The sequence below is a fragment of the Syngnathus acus genome, chromosome 23, assembly GCF_901709675.1.
Source record: "Syngnathus acus chromosome 23, fSynAcu1.2, whole genome shotgun sequence".
Classification (NCBI taxonomy): domain Eukaryota; kingdom Metazoa; phylum Chordata; class Actinopteri; order Syngnathiformes; family Syngnathidae; genus Syngnathus; species Syngnathus acus.
The window spans coordinates 5,798,790-5,818,584 of record NC_051107.1 but is presented as its reverse complement, the minus strand read 5'-3'; the positions used below and the strand labels follow the sequence as shown (position 1 = coordinate 5,818,584).

Here is a 19,795-nt window from a genome sequence, read left to right as displayed (position 1 = left end):
TCGACTTTAAAACCATCCAACTCATGTACAAAATAAAAAATAATCAATTACCAAACAGTATCCAGAGGTTGTTTGAGTGGAGGGAAAGTACCCATTATTTAAGAGGAACACGTATGTTTAAAAGAGATTTGGTGAGAACAAACTTAAAGTTACATTGTATAACAGTTAGAGGTGTGGAACTATGGAACACCAGCAGTGACGAATTAAAGAACTGTAGTACCTTACCTAAGTTTAAAAAAATGTATAAGGACAAAATATTGACGGGATACCGTAACATGCTGTGAAGTTGTTTAAGTTGCTTTTGTATTTTAATGAGAAAATATATAGTATATATATATATATATATATATATAAATATATATATGTATAAAATGTATATATGTTTTTTTTTCTTTAATATATTGACTATGGACAATTTCTTGACAGAATTAAATAGAAACATGTAGTTACATGGGGTAGAGTCAGATAAGCTTAGGCTTCCTTCTACTCCCTTTTTGAACAAATATGATTTTACGATAAAGGAAAATTATAATGCAATATCTTTTTTGTTTTATATTCTATTGTACTATGGAGTTATCATTTTTCTGTATTTTTTATTTTTTTCTTGTATTTCTTTAATGTTCGAAATAAACGTTTTAAAAAAAAAAAAAAAAAAAAAAAAAAAAAAAAAAAAAGATTGGAGCATCATGGTAAAGAGGAAAAGCAAAACTCCATGTGGCAGAAGAAGATACCCACTTGAGGTGAGGGAAGAAGGACTCTAAAGGGCGATACGCCGGTCGGCAGCGGACGACCCTCTGGAAGCCCGTCGTCACGTTGGTCTGCGTCATGTCGGTGAAGTCCACAATGTACTTCTGCGAGCCTATCATGAAGGCGGCCATCGGCTCCTTGAGGGCCATCCTGGACAGGAGCAGGACAGACACGCCCTGGACACAGCACCGCTTAACATCAGTCGGACGGCATGGGGAGAGGGAGGGGCTACCGACGTCCAATCAGAAGTAGTAAATAAAGGGCGGGCACCTGGTCGTACTCGGCCCAGTCGCTCTCGTCCCACCAGTAAATGCGCCATTGGCAAAGGAAATACGGATTCAACAAGAAGCTGTCCGTGTTGCTCAGTCGCCTGGCGTGAGTGTATTTATACTCGTCGACGATTTCCAGGTCGTCCAGGTCGAGTTTGAAGCGGACGGAGCTGCGGAGGAACGTTAGCCCAGATCACAACTATCAGAGGACTCGACTTAGAATCCGGCCCGACTTACCCTTCAACTAGAGTGACGGTATCCTGGTCCTCGTTGCAGTACATGCGCTCCAGGAGCAGCTGGGCCCGGGTCTGGATGTCCACCCAGTGCCCCACCTCGCTGTTGTACAGCTGCCAGTGGAAGGGGAACGGAGTGTGATGCATCGTGCACCTGTTCGCCAACAGGCACACCCCCAGCAGGAACCGGTCGCAGATCTCAACTTTGTCAGGGCTCCAGGTAAAAAACAGAGGTACGGTAGGGGCGGCGGCAGGGGCGGCGGCAGGGGCAGCGGCAGGGGCGGCGGCAGGGGCGGCGGCAGGGGCGGCGGCAGGGGCGGCGGCCTGGATGGCCAGCGCCCTGCCGCCGGCCTGGATGGCCAGCGCCCTGCCGCCGGCCTGGATGGCCAGCGGTGCCGGCAGGGGCCAAGGGATCACCATCCAGGGCAACCCGGGAGTAGGGTGAGCGCTGAGGAGGTGGGGCGACACCGTCCAGGTGACATTCAACTGGGGGGGCAGGAGGTTGGTGTGGCCCACCGGCATCCGCAGGAAGACAAACGGCGGCTCGGGGGCGGCTCGGGGAGGAGATTGGGGCTCTGGAGACCTCACCCTCTTCATCCCTGGCAAAGTTGGTTTATGCGGCACTTCTTCAAACTTTGCAGACGTCTGCAAAATAATATGTCATCATAATACTAATGCCGAACTTTGCTTTGGGCCATTCAAAAGCTCTCATAACATCGGGACTAATTTCTAAAAACAAAACAAGAATCCATCCATCCATAATAACAAGAAGTGTGAGACTCGAGCTCCCTCTAGCGGTTTGCCATGGAATTATAATAGATTAGTTACGTAACGTTACAAAGGTAAAATTAAAAACAGTAACATTTAATCTTTAAACACATTTTGTGAATAAATGTATCTTTGTTTTTGGATTTTTTTAATCTAACTTTTATATGCATGTTTGAGGTAGGCTACAGTTTTGTATTTTTTCCGTTTAACTACGGGGGGAAAAAAAAAAATCACTTTTTGTTTTAAATGCACAAACACGCTTCGTGTTGCTCGCAATGATGCTACATTTTCAAGTAGTGTTTGGTGTCAATAGTTTGAGAATTTCGGATATTTACACACGGCCTAATCGCCATTAGCATTGCAAGTGCGCATTAGAAGAAAAAAACACGAGGTCCAAAAGTTTGAGAAGCACTGCAGAACATACCGAGTGCATTTTTGAAGTCATGCTACGGTATATCAAATAAACGCACTTACTTTTCTTCGTTCGTTTGCTTCAGGTAGGCTAATTGCGCTGACTCGTTTACTTCGAAAGAAAAATTGCAAAGCTCATGGCGACGCCATTTTCGTCACACCGAAGCACCTCTGAAGGTGAAATGCAACTTTGCAATTAAGACACACACCTCTGAAGGTGGAATGCAACTTTGCAATTAAGATACACACGCTTCATTTACAGTCTCGCTGAGTTAATTGCACGGTTAATTCAGTTTACCTGTGTGAGTGCGAACGAGGCTGGTCGGCCGGGCTCAAAAAGACGCAGTCGAGGAAGATGAAGAAAAGAAAAAAAACGGAGGCGAATGCAAGGCCGTCTGCTTAGTACACGAAATGCGCCTGCAGGAAATTACCACGAGGCTCGCTTCGAAAAGATTTTTTTCTTAGAATTATTTTGTTGTAAGAAAAGATCAACAACTTAATTAATTTTATGTAAGAAACATTTCACTAATAAAACTATTTTACCCTGTTAGTCACATGTCATGTTATATAATGTCATGTTACAAACCTTTATTATTCAATTGTGTTCATTAAAACTTTGCACTTCTTCATTTTTTCAAATTCTATGATATATTCTCTCTAAATATAAAACTTGTAATTATTTTTGTATTAGGTGTTTTTAAAGTAGATTCCTATTGGATCTGTATATATAAATATTTCCTCATTTGTACTTTGGATATAACTGTGAAAGCATATTTTTAAAATAATCTAATCTAAGAGTCAGCACCTGATTGAAAAGACAGGACAGATTAATTTTCGATTTATTTATTGCAAAAAAAGAAACATAATTGAATTGTATGCAGTACGTAGGTCTTGTCCCAAAACAACTCCTTGTTTAGCTAACACGCAAAGAGTCACACACACGGTAGCGTTACTTGACGAGTCTTGTGGCGTCTTCATCGCATGGGTCGCCTTCTGGCGGGCTTGCTGAGATCTCCCCGAAAACCTCCTCGTCCTCCAGCATGCTCTGGAAGCAGACGGTGAGCTCAGGTCAGGTCAGGTCAGGCATTGACTTCTTGGCAGGCCTTTCCTCACCGTCAGATGATTGAGTCCCTCGGAAAAAGCGCCGATCTGCCTCACGGCGCCCTCGGAGTCGTCCATCTGGCCCGAGACAAACTTGTTATGGGCGAGGGAGCCACGAAGTGACGGGTGAGGAGCGGTCGTACCTGTTGTAGCTGCTCCAGGTGGTCCTCTGGGTCCCTGTGGAGCCCCACGCCAATGTCCATGTCCACGTCCATGGGGCACACGTACTCGCCGCAGTCGTCGTAACGCTTCTTCCGGAGCGTTCCGAAGCTGCCGAACGACAGACGTCTCGGCTGCGGAAAAGACAATGTGCGCAAAATGCTCCTTCATCGAGATTCATTTGGAAAGGTCTTATCGGGGCGGCCTTCTGGTCTCCCACCTTGACCTTGGCGGCGGCAGTGAGCACCACGTAGTCGGGGTTTTCCAGACACTCCTGCTTGAGCCTCTGCGCGTCGGATCCCACCAGCAGGTGGAAGTGCGTCGCCAGGTGGCGCCGCAGCAGCGTTTTTCCCGGCGGGATGTTGAGCAGCAGAGCCAAGGCGTCCACGGTGAAGCGCGGCTCCAGAACCTTGGAGAAAAGAAAGAAATAAACAATAGCTGGACCTTTGGATTGGCTGACGTGACTTGTTCTGACCATGAGACCGCCGTGCACGCCGCTGCCTCGGAGGTTGGGCGCGTACTCGGCCAAGTCCACCGAGCGCAGCCACTCCATCACGCGGTGGTTGCTCCACTGGATCACGTCGAGCGGTCGCGTGCACGTCTGCGGACGGACAGAGCGCGACAGTGACATTGGCGCCGAGCGAGCCCTGGCTCCTTTTACCTCTTGGGCGGGCCGGCGGCGCAGACGGTCGGCCTGGAAGGAGTTGAAGCGCAGGACCTGCACGGCCCGTTTGATGCTGAGGTGGTGAAGCACGCTGCCCACCTTCAGCGACAGGAGATCCTCCTGAGAGAAACAGAGGGTCGGACTTCGTCGAAATGAAGACATCCTTTAAGAAGAAAGTCTTGTCCTGACCACAGTCATGTAGTGCAGCATGCGGGCGTCCACTCGGGCCTCCTCAAAGTGAGTCTTGTACTGCGGCAGGCCCACGTCGTCCAGCCAGCCTGCAACGCACACGCTCCATGAGGCTCGGGTCCACGTAGCCGCAACACCGGCCGGAACACTCACGCGTCACCCAGTGGTGGTCCAGGTCGCCTTGGAGGAGGTCGTCGTGCGACACCAGAGCCTGGAGGGCCAGCTGCAGCTTCTTCCTGTGCAGAGGGTGCTTCATGCCCAGCTCCTGCACAACCACGCCAAAGCACACATTGCGGTCACATTCTGCAGATGTTTGCTGAGCAATGTCTGACCTTCTCCAGGTCTTGCTGGGACGCCTGCAGCAGGCTCTGTCCCGAACGGATCCAGTCGTGAGCCGTGGCGGCGTACAAGCCCAGGCCCTGCTGGTGGAGCCACTCGCACACGTCCTCTCGGGTCCAGCGCGCGAAGGGGGCCTCCGTCGGAGAGGGCGAGCCGCCCAGGCGAGGCCCCGCCGTGGCCCGGACGCCCCCGCGCCGGAAGTCGGCCTCGTCGTCCGCGTTCAACGACGTGGAGTGGCTCCTCTTCAACCTGAAGGGAATAAGAGCCACGTTGTAGAGGACGAGACGGCGGCGGGACAGGATAGTTCCCTACCTGCCCAAGAACTTCCTCAAGCCTTTGGACTTCTTCTTGCTCTCAGGTGACGAGGTCAGAGCGGAGGAGGCCAAGTCTAGGTGCTCTGGGACTTTGCGCTCAGTCTCGGCTGCGCCGCTGGCATATTTGCCTCCCCGCAGTTTGAAGAAGCCCCGACCGAGGGAGGCCCGGACCCGCTTGGCGCCGAACGCGTCTCGCTCGGCCATAGTGCCACACTTGCTTTTGGCCTCGAAAGGGAAGACTTGATGAAGTCAGCGGGCGCTTTGGATTTTGGTCAATAAAGGCAGCAGCGACGTCAGGTGGAGCTCACCTGCTCTTCCGTGTTGCCTGGAGACGCCGCACGCAAATCCGGCAGGGGACGAGACTGCAGCGAGGATGAGGACGAAAACCAAAATGCCGTATTTTGCCCAAAGCGGCTACTAAGAAGGTGGGGGGGGGGGGGGGGGGGTTGCGCCTCGTGCCGCCTACCTGCGCCGAGATCCTTCCCGCCTCGCCCTCCGATGCCGGCCCGGCCTGGGCGGGAAGCGAGCCGTCATCTGCGATGTCGGCGTAGTCGGCTTCCTTCGGCCTCTCTGAGGGCAAAAGTAGATTTTCAAGTTCAAATTGAGCAGGAAGCAAGAATGACATATTTAAAAGCGCTACATGGATTTGAATTAATAGATTATGCTGCCCCCATGTGGCCAAAGAGTGGAAAAACCAATGAGCAGCATAATGAGCTGAGGCAAAAAGGTGACTTGTGTCGCTTTCTACCTTGGACGTTCTCCAGAACTCGGGTGCTCTCCAACTCTTTGATCCTTCGCTCCTGACCACAAAAACAAAGCTGTGAGCGACATCAACTTTTGTTTTGTTTTTCCCCCGCACCTTCTCGTCATTGGCCGACACCAGCGAGTCCAACAGCGTCTTCATCTCGGCCATTTCGGCATCTGGCGGGAAGACAAAAAGCACACGAGCGGCTCGGCAATCGGCGAGATGCACGCGGCCGACGTTGTAAGATGAACGAGAAGCGCTGAAGATAAACGAGGAACCACTACGTGGCCTCCGATTGAACCTCGGCGCGACCGAGAATCAAGAGCAGCTTTTTTACTCCCAAAGTTGTTCTCGTGATCATCAGTGTGGCATCTTAATTTTCGCGCACTCATGTGATTTCCCGCTCACCCCTCGGCAGCCCCTCGGCTCCGCTCTCCTCCTTCAAGTTCCTCAATTGCGCCTCTCGCTCCTCCAGCTCACGTTGCAGCAGCCGCAGCTCTTCCTGCGTGCCAAAGAAGCACAGTCAGACCCTGCGCGCCGCTGACGTTCAAAGGTCACGTGACGGCGGCGATGACGGCGTGTCGGCGGCGGAGGCACTTACACTCGCAGTGCGGGAAAGTCGGGGGAAAGCGGTGAGGGGGGAAGCGGCGGGTTTAAAGGCCACAAAAAGAGGAGCAGCAGGAGGAAATAGAGGACGAGAAGCTCAAACCTTCAGCTCAGCTCCCGCCGCCCGCTTTGGAGGCGACGTTAGTAGCGGGAAAGACGTTAAGAGCGAAGAATAGATGCGGATACAAAAAAAAAAAAAAAATGTCAGTCCACGTGCGACGGTGGTCAAATGAATTGAATGGAATTCAACACATGAGGGAGGGAGGGAGGGAGGGAGGGGCTCACTTTGCAAGCTTTGCTTTTCCGGTCACACTGCAGACGCTCACTCTCCAAGTCGGCCACACGGAGACGCAAGTGGCCCACTTCCTGCAGAGGAAGCCGAAGAAGAGCGTGACCTTCCATGTTGAGGCAGGAAACAGCTGGCGGGGCCTGTCACGTGACCCCGCCACGGAACCTCCAAACAATGAGCGGGAGGGTGGCGAGAGTGCACTTTCCACTACCTGGTGATCTGCGCGGTCCCTCTCCAACGCGCTCAGCTGCAGCTTGACGGCCGAAAGCTCCGTCACCAGCTCCAGCTTCTGGGTCTCCAGCGCCGAGCGAGTCAGGAGTTCCTTGGGAGCAGACGCGGAAGCCGCTTCAGTAGGAGAGCGCGCCAACGCCGGCCGGCTAATACCTTCTGCAGCAGTTCCTCGGTGGCGCAGAGCTTCTCCCGGTGGCGCTCCAGGCAGCTGTCCAGGTCGCGGATCTTCTCCCCTTGCACCTCCACCTGGTCTGTGAGGACGCTGACCTGCGAGTGGAAACCATCTTTAAGCTTTTGCAGCAAGCTAGGAGCCACTTTAGATGATTGACCTGGAGGATGAGGCACTCTTTGTCGCTCTCCAGGCGAGCCAGACGCTCTTGGTGGACGTTCTCGACACCGTGGCCGTTTGTCTGCAATGGGTCTGTCAGCTTTGTTTGGACAGATTCTCCCGGCCGGCCGGCGCTTACCATTCGGCCCCGCAGCCACTCCGCCAGACCCTCGGCGGTGGAGTCGGGGATCTGGCAGCGCAGGTTGTCTCGCTCTTGGTTATCCATGAGCTCCAGCGCCGCCCGCAGGTCCTCCAGCAAGTGCAGCACCCGCAGGCCGCCCAGGAACGGCGACGAGGGCGACTGGCAGTCAAACAGCCCGTTGGAGTAGTCCATGGCCTTGGAGCCTGAAAAAAAAAAAAGAGCCATCACATGTCGGCCAATCAGAAGTAGGGAAATATGAGCTCAGAGTCTTCATTTTCTTGAAAACAACCATGACGGCGGCGCTTGTGGCGATGGCAGGGGGGGCTTCTCATGTGACCCCCCTTCCCATTGGAAAGGACAGCGGAAAAAAATGAAAGCCTGCACTCGCAAGTGCTGAAGCTCGAATAATCATTAGCGTGCGTCACTCAATGGAACAATGGAAACTTTTTTTGCTTTGCTTTTCAAGAAGGAAGCCGTCCAGTAGCAGCAGCGGCGGCAACGATCTTCCAGATTCAGATGAGCTCACGTTACACAGCAGGTAGGAGTGGAATGAGGGGTCGGGGGATCACGCACATTCCCACTGCAATGCTTTCCAGATGTTCCCGCAGCCCCCCTCCCCCATTTCCTACCTGCAATAATCCCATCCATTTGCTCCAAGGCGGCCGCCAACATCTCGCTGGCGTCAGACATCATCTTCTCCTCCAATGGGCCTGGCAGACAAGAAGAAGAAAGTCATGTGTGGAGCAGATTGCAACTACTCCGGTTTGACAGTAGGGGGCGCATTTCACATGGCGGGACGTCGGTGGACGCTGATGGATGAAGATTTTTTCCCCACAACGGGCATGAGCATGATTAACATCAGGACAGTGGCTTTCCTTGTTCACTTTTCTTGAGGGTCGGAGGGGGGGGGGGGGGAGTTGTAGGCCTGACCTCATTTCCTGCGTGGTTAGCACAACACAACACAGGACACGAGGCCTGCTGGAAAAACGTCAGCTTCTCCACAAATTTTATTTCTTTGCAGGTATTTCCGCAGGATGAGGGAACGCGGCGGCTCATCTCGGCGGGGTGCGAGTTCCATTTGGCCAGCTGCCACAAAATGAGAAATCGAGCTTACCCCCCCAAATCCAAATATTTTCCCTCTAACGGTTCAATCCAAGAGAAGACTCGGAAGAATGTTTTGGGTGGCGATAAAAGATGATTGAAAATCGCAGGGTGGGCCATATTTGATTTTTAAAACAGACAAAGGCACCAGAAGATGAGGGAAGGAAAAAAAATGTGTCTGGAAAATATATCAGCGAGTTGCAGTGGACCCCCTTCTCGTATCCAGATTTTTGGCAGAAGCCGTGACTTGCAAAAACGCTGACGTCGGCTGATGGAACTTCAAAATAAACAAACGTCTGGCGTTGACGTTTGCCAGGTGATCTCGGTCGCTCCGAAGAGGTCGAGCGAGGGTTGCGAGCGCTCTGCATTCCTCAGCAGGTTAACGCTCCCCAAAGTGCCTGGTACGGACGTCCCCGCTGACGTTTTGGACCTTTCCCACCCGCTGCCTCCTCCTCAGCGGCGGCGGTCACGAATCGCCAGATCGCTGAAATGCTCGTCGGGACGGAACCATAAAAGGGATTGAAGAGACCCCTCAGGAAGAGCCTGCCCGGCGTGGGCCTTCCAGGAAGCGTTTCCTGCCTGCTAAATGACCATGGAAAAAAAAAAGAGCCACGGAACAAAACAGCCTCCGAAGGTTGTCACGGGGTGTCGATAATTTCAATGACATTAAGATGATCGAGTCATAAAATTGCAAAACAACTAAATGAGTTTAACTCAAAGGCGGAGCTTCAGAAAAGGATCATGCGCAATTTTAATTTGAAGCTCACATCACCAAATTTTCTCTTTGTTATGACGGCTTCGCAGGCGATTGCAGCCCAACTAGTCGTCTGCCTGGTCGGGCTGCAACATGGAGCTCAGCTGTCATCCTGGAAGCTGAGCATCACCACGTAAACACCGGCTGCCCACCACAGCGTTTTCTAATTTAATATCCCCAAAACATTTTGAGTCACTAATTTCAAGGAGTTGCCAGTGACTTTAAAAAGCAACCCATTCAAAATGGAGACAGCAAGAATGATGGCAACTTATCATTATTTGTCAATAAATATTTAAATAACTCGCTGCTGTATATTGGTTGTTCGGTATATCTAAACACAAACTATTTTTTAATGTTAATTCAACATTTTTATTCTTATTTAACTCATCTTAAAAAAAAAAAGTGGTGACCGCAGTTCTTATGTCGCCCGTCCGCATTGAACGGCAACAAAAGTGTCCGAAAACTTACCGCTTTGGGAAAATATGAATTCTTCGGGGTGAAGTGGCCTCGCTTCGGAGCACTTTTCAGCGCAGCGTCATCGCGGACGAGCACCTTTGCGCATCGACGTCCTCCTCGCTCGACTTTGTCTTCTCAGAACTGGACCGAACTGAGGGGGAAACGCCATCAAGCTCTCCCTTACGAGACAAGAGCGCAAAAAGAGGTTCCTTTCACGCCTTCAAAACAAAACCGGATGTGGAACAATATTTCAAAATAAAACTAGGAAAAGGCGTTAATCTCAAATGTGGATTCTGGTAGTTAAAAATAAGGCACCACGAACCATTTCAATGCTACGAAACGCGAGGGTGAGCCATATTTAAAAATGGAGACGAAACGAACACCCTATTTTCAGCGTGTCCACCAGCAGAGGGCGGTAGAGGCCTTTTCATGCCTACGTACCCAAATTTGATAACATTTGCATACGTAAATGTAGCACTTACCATTCAAATAACACCCGCAGGCTGCAGTCAGTAACCTCTTATTTTTTTCCACCTGACAACTGCGACGTCAGTTTAAGAACGCAAACAATAAAGTCTGGAAAATCAACGTGTCATTTCGCGGAGAGCCCATCACGCAGTGACCATGGTAACCTTGTTGCTTGTAAGTACAAGCACAGACAGCAAGGAGATTTCTTTTATTACATTAGATCTCTCGGAGGTGGAATTTAACTTGTGTGTGTGCGTGTACACAACTTAACACACACAAAGCAGACTGGGTGGGTGGTGATGTGCTTTGCTCAAGGGCATTGTGTTGGACTTGAACGAATGCATCAAGTGTTTCGAGACGAGTCAGTGTTGCCTGTTTGATGGTACGCGAATATAATCAATGAGATTTCAGAATAGAATATTAGTTGTATTTTGATGCTATCTCATTGGATATTTATTTGTTGACGTATGGTTATAATAAGCGCCACTAGAGGGCAGCTGTTTGTTTCCGGCTATTGTAGGGGGGAACCCCCGATATTGAATTATAATAATATTAACAATAGTCATAAAACACGCAGCAAAGACGTTGATGCAAAGACGTTTTATTTGGCAGCTAGTTCAAATGACAAGCATCACATACAGTGTGTGTGTGTGTGCGTGTGTGTGTGTGCACGTGTGGCAATAGGTTCACTCTGCATCTCCAAATACCAAGGCAGTCAAGAGGTCGCAATGCGCCGGCAAATCACGCATGACAGCTCATTTGGGCATCAACGGCAGCAGACACCAACGGCCGTCATTTCACCTGGCCTCCCCGTGGGGGTCCGGGACGCTGGTCAAAAATAGCGAGCGAGAGAGAGCGCCCCTCCTCTCCCTGATGACAACCCCTCATTTTCTCCTCGTTGTTAATGACAACGTGCCGGACTTACCGGCTCTGAGAGAGCGCCCGTCGCTAAAGTTCTTTTCGCCCGGTTGAGTCGTCGCACTACGGCTATTAGTTTGTCACGCCCCCCCCGCGGCGTCGGGCCATTAGTCTGTCTCGACAATCGCTCGTGGGTCGATCAATCAGTCTAGCGCAGAGTTCATCGTTGCCAACCATCCGTCCGTCAGCGGTCTCTCTCCAACAGCCCGAGCGAGGAGCCATCTGACAAGTCAAACGTCTGCCCCCTCATGTTCCCGCCATTAGAATGTGTTCAAGGTCATCCCTCACTCTCCCCAGGAATTAGTCTGGTTCCCAGGTTATTCTTCTGGAGGTCCAGAATGCCTTCGCTCCACTCGGTCTTCAAAGCCATCCCTCATGAGATACAACTATAAGAGCATCAAACAATCGAAACAAGCAAACATTCGCCAAACGCGCCGAAGCGTGCACCGTGAGCTAAATGTATCATCGATGGATTTTGGTTGCGAGCGGCGTACCGGAAAGAGACGTTTGAAGGGGAAAACAGGATCGAGTGTGAAATCTCGGTCCGCTCGACAGGCCTTGGAGTCAAGTTGATGAGCTGCTTTTTTGTTCTCGCGAGCACGTGGCGGCGCCCGCGGCGGCGGAGTCGCCCGCATGGGCCCGCCGCAACAAGATGAATGGCTTTGTCGCCGCCCGGTGATCAATATGGCTCCCGTGCAGCCCTGATTAAAGTTCAGCAGATGTTTGCTTCCTGATGAGGTGGAAGAAATTCCAGGTCCAGAGTCTATTAGATGAGCGAATTGAGGATTGCGCACAAAAAGGTGCAAACTTTCGAAACGTGATGAGCTCGGCGTTACATAACGGCGAGTCGCGTCTCGCTGCGGCGATGGCGAATAAACAAGACGTTGGAAGTAAGTGAAAGTGACAGGCGCCCACCAGGGGTGGTGGAGACGCTTTGCATGGCGGCAATTTGAGCTCCTTTCAGCGAGGGAGGGAGGGAGGGGCCAATCCAAATGTATTGATCTGGAAAATGACAATTTATTCATCGCAAGCCATGTCAAGCAGGAGACCCAGCCAGAAGAAACTTTTTGGAGCGTCTGAGAGTAATCTATTACTCGGGCCTGAATAGTTGCTAGCTTGTCTGCAGTCTGCAAAATAGCTGAACTTTAAAGGTGTCTGCGGCGTAATGGCACTATTTTCCTTTTTTTGCCAAGTCTGGTACAATGATATTTGCCCACATTTCGCTCTCGTCACAAATGCCAAAGAGCGGCGGCGACCGCGTCTCAAAAAGAAAAAAAGAAAGGAAAAAGTTAAACATCAAATTATAAGCTCAGGACTTGGAGGGGCATCCGCGCTTATTACAGAACCATCGAGAAGTTGATTCGAGGGCAGTCGCCATGGCAACAAGCGGCAATATTCTCCGGCTTACACGCCGCGTGCTTTTTAAACGGGCCTTTTTTTAAATAGACACGACGGCGACTCGAAGTACTTGAAGAAGTTATGAAAGGACTTTCCAGTTGAGGGTCGCGTCGTCGAGTCCCGATTGGGTAACGCGATCTCGCCCAATATGAGCCCAATCGCATTTGCGACGCCTCCTCATCGCTCGGCAGGCCTGGACAGAAAATCGGCTGAGGCCGCATTAGCCGGCGGCTAATCGAATGAGCCGGATCAGATGAAAGACGCCTCCGTCGAGAAAGTCACGGCGAGAGAAGCGTTCGAAGCGCCGCACGTTGCGGCGCCTTCATCCAGCGGGGGGTGAGAACAATTTCCCATCGAGCGTGTCAATCCCAGCATGTGGCTCGGGAGGTGTTACACAACCTGCGATGTCGCCATTATCTAAGCGCCGCCGCGATTGCAGGCAAACTTTTTTTGGGGCGGCCAACTCGGGATTAGCTGAAGGTGTTTGCTGGAATTTGCCTTTCCGAATAGCTCGCCCACAAGCGTGTCTCCGGTGCTCCCCAGGTTGTATTGAGCGGCCCTCCGGTCGCCATGACGACAGCTTTTCCAAAGAGCAACACTGCGGATGGCGCCGTGTTGTCGACAAAAAGCGCTGACTGACGAGCGTTTCAATGGCGTCCGTTCCATAGAAGGGAAGACTTTGAAAATGGCTTCTTCATCAAGACGCGCTTATTGATCGGTTGCTGGCTTAGCGCGCTTGATTAGCGGGGGATCAGGAACACATCTGCGCGGGCGTACGTCTCTGTCAAGTTCAATCAGACGGAAGCTCTTGTTGGCTTTGTTCCAGCTGCTGGAAGCCAATTGGAGCCAAACGCTAAATGATGAATACATTTGGAGATCCATTCCTGTCAAGCGAGACCAAAGGCGCCTTGTTTGGCTTCGAAAGAAAACAAAAAAAAAACAAGTCAGCCTGATGTCGAAACACATGTCGGCAGGCAGAAAAAAAAAAAAAGAACATTTTGTGTCTCCTTTTGACATTTTGGCACCACCGCAAAGCCAAATTGAACCTTTTGGGCTTTTTCGATCAACAGATTCCTTTCTTCATCCACAAAAGCTTTTTTAGCCACTTTTTGATGCTCGTCAAGCTTTATTTAGCCACAGGCTTTCTTGACATTTTTTGTCCTTACTTTATCAGGGTTTCACCTCAGGTTAGCGATTTTTTTAACATTTTTAGTTGGGCCAGTTTTTGAAGTGTCTTATTTGAGCTTCTTGGCTAAATTATTCTTCGTCTCCATTTAGCCATTTGAGTCATGTTTGTTGTTTTTGTTTTTTGAGACATTTCTTCATTTTAGCCACTTGTTGGCCAGATTTTCTTAACTTTTAGCTTCTCACTCAGACTGATTTTAGCCACCTTAGCTATCTCGGCGCTCACGATGCTGCTCTCTACTGTTTGTAATTAAAATGTCCTTTTTTTGACAGGACGTCGAGAGGTTACGAGTGGTATTAATTACCGTAACCACGGCAACAAGAGGTGCCAAAGCACCAGCCGCCGTGCGTAATTATGATTGTCCTTCAAATCGTTAAGGGGGGAGAAACGATTATCAAATTTGGGGAGGATCAACGACAACCCGCAGTAACCTAGCGCACGGAGAGAAAATCGCTTGACCTTGCCTGAGCAGATAAGCATAATATTTGTCATCGTCGTGAAGGTACATTTGTTGTGTCGCTTATCGGCTGATTTCCTGATAGCGACACACCGGCGAATATGTTTTTTCTCCCTCATCGCTTTCGGCAGAAGAATTAACGGCAGGGGAGATTGCTCGGACAGACGCTTTAACGAACAATTCCCCGTGTGTACCGTTGTCAAGGAGACCGACCGACCCTTTTGATGCACCTGTGTGGCTCGCGTTGGGAGATTTCAAGTTGGGAATTAAGATCAAATGAAGGGCTGGCTGGAGATAAGTTGTGTAAAAAAAAACTAAAAAAAACAGGTTTAAAGGTTTAAGGAGTAGAATAAATTAAAAAAAATAGATGTTTTATTTCATGTTTTTTTTTTATTCTTGTCAAATTAAATGTATTTATTGAAAAGTTTTTCTCATGAAATTTGATCCAAGATAAAAGTACTCTCATTTGATTTTTATGCCTCGTCATGTGAAGGACAAAAAGGTAAATAATAGATTCCAAATTTGTGTTGGTTATATAAAAGACTGTTGATGAGCGAGTGGCATAGCAAGCGAGGGCTTTTTCTTCTCATGGCCGCAGGTAGAGCGGTGACCTCCGGGGGAGGCGTAACCATGGCGCCGCCACTGTCTTTGTATTCAATTTTAATGGCAATGACAGAAGCGCGCTGCGTGCTCCATTTTCACCACTAATATTTAAAAACAGCCCCGTTTGCTGTCCGCCGCCTTTCTGAAGTCATTTTAAAAAAAAAAAAAATGGAATCATGGCATTCTTTTTTTTCTTACCCCTTGCGCAGAATGTATGTCAGCTTGTATAAAAGTCAAAAAAAGAGCATTGTAAAAATATCCAAATGTCGTTTTATGTAACAATACATGCAATGTTTAAACATACTGCAATCATTGCGTGCTACAGGTGGCCAGTCCCCGAAGAGGAGGGGGTGGTCCCGGGGAAGGAGGGTGGGGGGATGTATTCTCGTGGCGCAACAGGTCCCTCTCACTGTCTCGCTGCACTCGACGCACACGTGGAGGCTCCCCGCTCCACCCGTCGCACTCGCACGCTCCTCTCCTCAGCACCGCCACGAGCCGGCGCGGATGCCGAGGCGGCCGCCCGCCCGCCACCCGTGACCGGCGGGCCCGATGAACCCCCGCCGCCCCGGCCCCCCCTCCTCCTCCTCCAGCATGCAATGGCTTAATCGGAGAGACATGAGCATCCGGAGTGGGGACGGCGTCACGCTGTGCCAGAGGGCTCTGCAGATCGTCACCGATCTTTGCCTCACCGGACACGTGGACCGTGAGAAATGTTCGGATATTTTCCCCCTGGAGAGCGGCGGAGGCGGCATCGGCGGCATACCGGCCAAAGGACACGCAGGTAAAGTCCTCCTTTTTCTCAAACTCCTCTTGTGCAAGATGATGAAAACAAAGCAAGGAATCCCCCCCCCCCCTTCCCATCCGTTGCATGATCGCGCTCGTCCTAGCACGAAGTTTTGCTTTCCGTCAGGTCAGGGCTGAGGCTGCGGCGCATCTTCTTCATTCCTGTCGTCTTCTCACCTGGTGTTTGTCTTCTCCGCAGACGTCTCCATCAGCCTCCTGGCCGTGGTGGTGGGCTTCTGCGGCCTGGCCCTGCTGGCCGTGTCACTCTTTGTCTTTTGGAAGCTGTGCTGGCCCCTCTGGAGGAGCAAGGCGATGACGGTGCACAGGGGGAACAACGCGGGGCTCCGAGTCGCCTTCCCCGAGGCGCCTCCCGACGAGTCGCCGCCGTTGCCCGATAAAACGGCGCCGGCGGAGGAAAAGATGAAGCAGTCGCCCGAGGTGAAGCCCAACGGACGCAGCACGGTCAAGCTCCTGGAGGCGGCCATGAAGATCAGCCAGACGTCGCCGGACATCCCGGCCGAGGTGCAGACCACCATCAGAGAGAAGCTGAGCCACCAGGCCAAGATCCAGAGGCAAACCACCGAGCCCACGTCGTCTTCCAGGTAGATCCCCTCCGTCCGAGTCACGCCGACCTTGCATCGAGCTGGACGTGTGAATCCAGCTGCCATGGCAACGGCCGCAAGCCACCCCAGTCGTTAAACAATCGCCACACACTTGGCCTTTGTTTTCGAGGACGTCCATAATTAGCAAGTTGCCCCAAGCTGGGTGGGTGTGTTGTGAGTGTGTGTGCATGCATGTGTGTGTGCGTGCGTGGACCCTCAATGCACACACTCGGCACTTAGCATCACTAATTAAACACCAGCGAGCTCTCGGTGACTCCAACGCCTGTCATTAACGCCACGAGATTCCAGCGAGTATTTATTCTCAATGTGAACCTTGTGACCAGGTCGTGCTTTTATTTCTCCATCCCAACAATTGTTTTTAACTCATTGACCGCCAAGCCATTTAATACCTCCAAAGGCGAGAGCCAAAGGAGCTGACGGCCGCCCTTCTTCCACAGGCACAACTCGTTCCGCCGCCACCTGCCGCGTCAGATGAACGTCAACAGTTTCGACTTCAGCGTGGACGCGGTGCCTTTCCGCCAGTCGTCCACGGCCAGCATCGGCAGAATCAAACCGGAGCTCTACAAGCAGAAGTCGGTGGACTCGGAGGGCGAGCCCAGAGAGCCCGCCCAGACTTGCGGAAAGCTCAGCTTCGCGCTGCGCTACGACTACGAGGAGCAGGCGTTGGTGGTGAAGATCCTCAAAGGCTTGGACCTTCCCGCTAAAGACTTCACGGGAACCTCCGACCCCTACGTGAAGGTCTACCTGCTGCCGGAGAGGAAGAAGAAGTTCCAGACGCGGGTCCAGCGCAAGAACCTGAACCCCACGTTCGACGAGAGCTTCCGTTTCCCGGCGGCGTACGACGAGCTGTGCAACCGCAAGCTGCACCTGAGCGTCTACGACTTTGACCGCTTCACCAGCCACGACATGATCGGCGAGGTGGTGGTGGACAACCTCTTTGAGCTCTCTGACCTTTCTCGCGAGGCCGTGCTGTGGAAGGACATCCACGCCGCCACCACGGTGAGTGGAATCAAACCTTTTCGAACGCCAACGAGGAAGCAAATGTTCATTTCCTCCCCCTCAGGAGACGGTGGACTTGGGGGAGATCATGTATTCGCTGTGCTACCTCCCCACAGCGGGGCGGATGACTCTGACCGTCATCAAATGCCGGAACCTCAAAGCCATGGACATCACAGGCTCTTCAGGTACGGCAAACCCGACGGCAGGGGGTCACTTAAGAGAGCCGACGCAGAGGGAGGGAGGGAGGCGGCGGGAACTCGTTAATAGCCTAAAAAGCACTTTTGTCGTCCAGATCCGTATGTAAAAGTCCATCTCATCTGCGAGGGACGCAGGCTGAAGAAACGCAAAACCACCACCAAGAAGAGCACTCTCAACCCCATCTACAACGAGGCCATCATCTTCGACATCCCCCCGGAGAATGTGGAACAAGTCAGCCTCTCCGTCATGGTGATGGATTACGACCGGTGAGCGTACGCGCCACACATGAAGCGCGTCGGAGGCGTCGCTGACCGCATCTCACCCGCAGGGTCGGACACAACGAGGTGATCGGCGTGTGCCGGGCCGGGCCTGACGCCCAAGGCCTCGGACGGGATCACTGGAATGAAATGCTGGCCTACCCGCGGAAGCCCATCACCCATTGGCACGCCCTGGGAGAGGTCGACTTTCTTTTTACTCTGCCACGGACGAGTTTAGAAAATAAAAACATCCACCGTTGTTTTCCTTTCTCGAATATTTTAGTGGCCCGGAAGGGGGGCGAGCTTCGAGAGTCAAGCTTCGTGCCCGTCGCCCAAACCGCCGCAGACGCCGTGATGCCCCTTCCGTCCATCACATGAAGGCAACTTTCAGCCTTCTACTTTCTTCTACTTTTTTTCCCCGCACTTGACTCTGGAACGGCACAAGGTGTAAGGGCTCCACGGCTCTGTGCCATAAAAGCATTTATAGGGTCAAGATAAAAAAAAAAGAAAAAAAATCGATATCTCACAGCGTGCGTCAAAACACGAGCAGAGATGAGGAGAACGTAGCAGAGACATGTAGCAGACAAATAGATGAAAAAATATACACGAGATGGTATTTATTTATATCTATATATTTACACGTAACTACTCCTAAGCTGTAGTGGATTCTTCAGTCTACAATCACGGTTCCAGTGCAAAGTGAAGTGATTCTAGTGTGCTTTGGTTCCACCCGAACAACTCGACAGTACAAAATAGCACCTCGTCGTGCGTGTGTACAGTGCAGTGAATTATATCAATGGATGTTTTCATGTGGACGAGATTTCATGTATCCGTGAGTGAGGAAATAAACGTAAATAAAAAAAACAAAAAGAGCTCAGGAGAGCAATTAGCACATCCGCTACTCTGGGCCTGGATGCTAAGCTAAGCTAACAATGTGAACGTTTTAGTCAAGTTTTTGTCTTTGATCAACTCATGTAAGACTATAATTCGTTTCACTGGACTTGTGCGATTTGTTGTGGGTTTAAAAAAAAAACTTTTATGGCTCCCTCTTGAGGTTAAACGTGGGACTACAGAAAACTTGCTATCTTAATAGCTTTACAAATACATACGTTCTTCAATTTATTTTGGTATTTGTTGTACAGCACCTGTTATGGGTTAAGTGTGTGTGTGTGTGGGGGGGGGGGGGGGGTAAAGCCATTGAAGATGTACGTTTATTTTTTTCACACAAAGCCATACAAGTGTGTGATGCATCCACGACAATGTCTTGTCAGTAATAATAAAAAAAAACAACAACAAGGCTATGTACTGTTATATTAGCACAAGCACATGATACGTGCAACTGCCCTTCATGTTCCAAATCCAGATTTTCTTCTGAGCATGCCTCTCATGTACTGATTTCAAATTGTTTCGACTTGTATATTGTTTGGTGACATGTTTCTTACGCGTTGGGTACCGCCACATCATGTCAGGACAGTTTGTGAGAACTTTTGTAACTCAAAGTCCACATTTGGAACATTATTTATTGTATCAGTTTCATATGGATTTTATCAAAATAAACCGACATGTATGTCAAACCTGAACGTTTTGTTGTTTGGAAACTTACCGGCTCGGCTTGATGGGAGCTTGCGGTGCCAAAAACTTTGCAGCCAACCTGAAAGGACGACAACATTTATTTAGTGTTTTTCATTTTTTTTAGGAAACCTACCCATTTTGCTTGACTTTGGGAACCCTGACGGCCAACGAAAAATAAAAGCTTACGCTTCGTGCAGTCTTTGAATTGAAATATCAAAGCGAGACGCTTCACTTTGTTAGCGGCGTACATTAGCCTCCCGTTAAATGTCACAAGTGCTTTTAAGGCAAACGCATCTTTTGGATGGGCACACATGAAGAGAATATTCTGATCTTGTGATGGAAACATCTTCCTTTTCCAAATTGGCTCGCACAATAGCGGCCAACGCTAACGTTGGATCCCCTTGGCAACCAGCGTTTCCAAAGGCCTTCTTTGGACGGCCTAATTGGCCCGTACTCTAATATGTGTCATTTCAGCTTAAAAGGCGGG

At 50.5% G+C, this 19,795-nt stretch overlaps 2 protein-coding genes across 6 annotated transcripts; one reads left to right on the top strand and one right to left on the bottom strand.

Moving 5' to 3' along the window:
- Positions 1-3,259: 3,259 nt before the first annotated feature.
- LOC119117169 (liprin-beta-1-like) lies at positions 3,260-10,088 on the bottom strand. Of its 5 annotated transcripts, XM_037243290.1 has the most exons (23): positions 9,859-10,081; positions 8,165-8,245; positions 7,533-7,738; positions 7,395-7,475; positions 7,219-7,332; positions 7,046-7,156; positions 6,831-6,911; positions 6,649-6,672; positions 6,348-6,441; positions 6,054-6,115; positions 5,943-5,994; positions 5,661-5,764; positions 5,503-5,556; positions 5,193-5,419; positions 4,874-5,129; positions 4,695-4,806; positions 4,542-4,630; positions 4,350-4,472; positions 4,164-4,289; positions 3,909-4,097; positions 3,673-3,822; positions 3,542-3,607; positions 3,260-3,473 (listed from the first exon to the last, which is right to left on the bottom strand). In XM_037243290.1, exons 2-23 carry the CDS (start codon positions 8,226-8,228, stop codon positions 3,378-3,380), a joined length of 2,481 nt encoding a protein of 826 aa, XP_037099185.1. In that variant the 5' UTR covers positions 8,229-8,245; positions 9,859-10,081; the 3' UTR covers positions 3,260-3,377. The 5 variants fall into 5 exon arrangements, with proteins under 5 accessions (XP_037099185.1, XP_037099181.1, XP_037099184.1 ...); XM_037243286.1 differs by having other exon boundaries at positions 4,164-4,472; positions 9,859-10,087; XM_037243289.1 differs by lacking the exon at positions 6,649-6,672 and having other exon boundaries at positions 7,395-7,738; positions 9,859-10,082.
- A 5,161-nt stretch (positions 10,089-15,249) lies between these two features.
- syt10 (synaptotagmin X) lies at positions 15,250-19,316 on the top strand. Its single transcript, XM_037243361.1, has 7 exons — positions 15,250-15,657; positions 15,859-16,261; positions 16,720-17,281; positions 17,346-17,466; positions 17,574-17,745; positions 17,808-17,937; positions 18,020-19,316. Exons 1-7 carry the CDS (start codon positions 15,426-15,428, stop codon positions 18,089-18,091), a joined length of 1,692 nt encoding a protein of 563 aa, XP_037099256.1. The 5' UTR covers positions 15,250-15,425; the 3' UTR covers positions 18,092-19,316.
- The last annotated feature ends 479 nt before the right edge of the window (positions 19,317-19,795 follow it).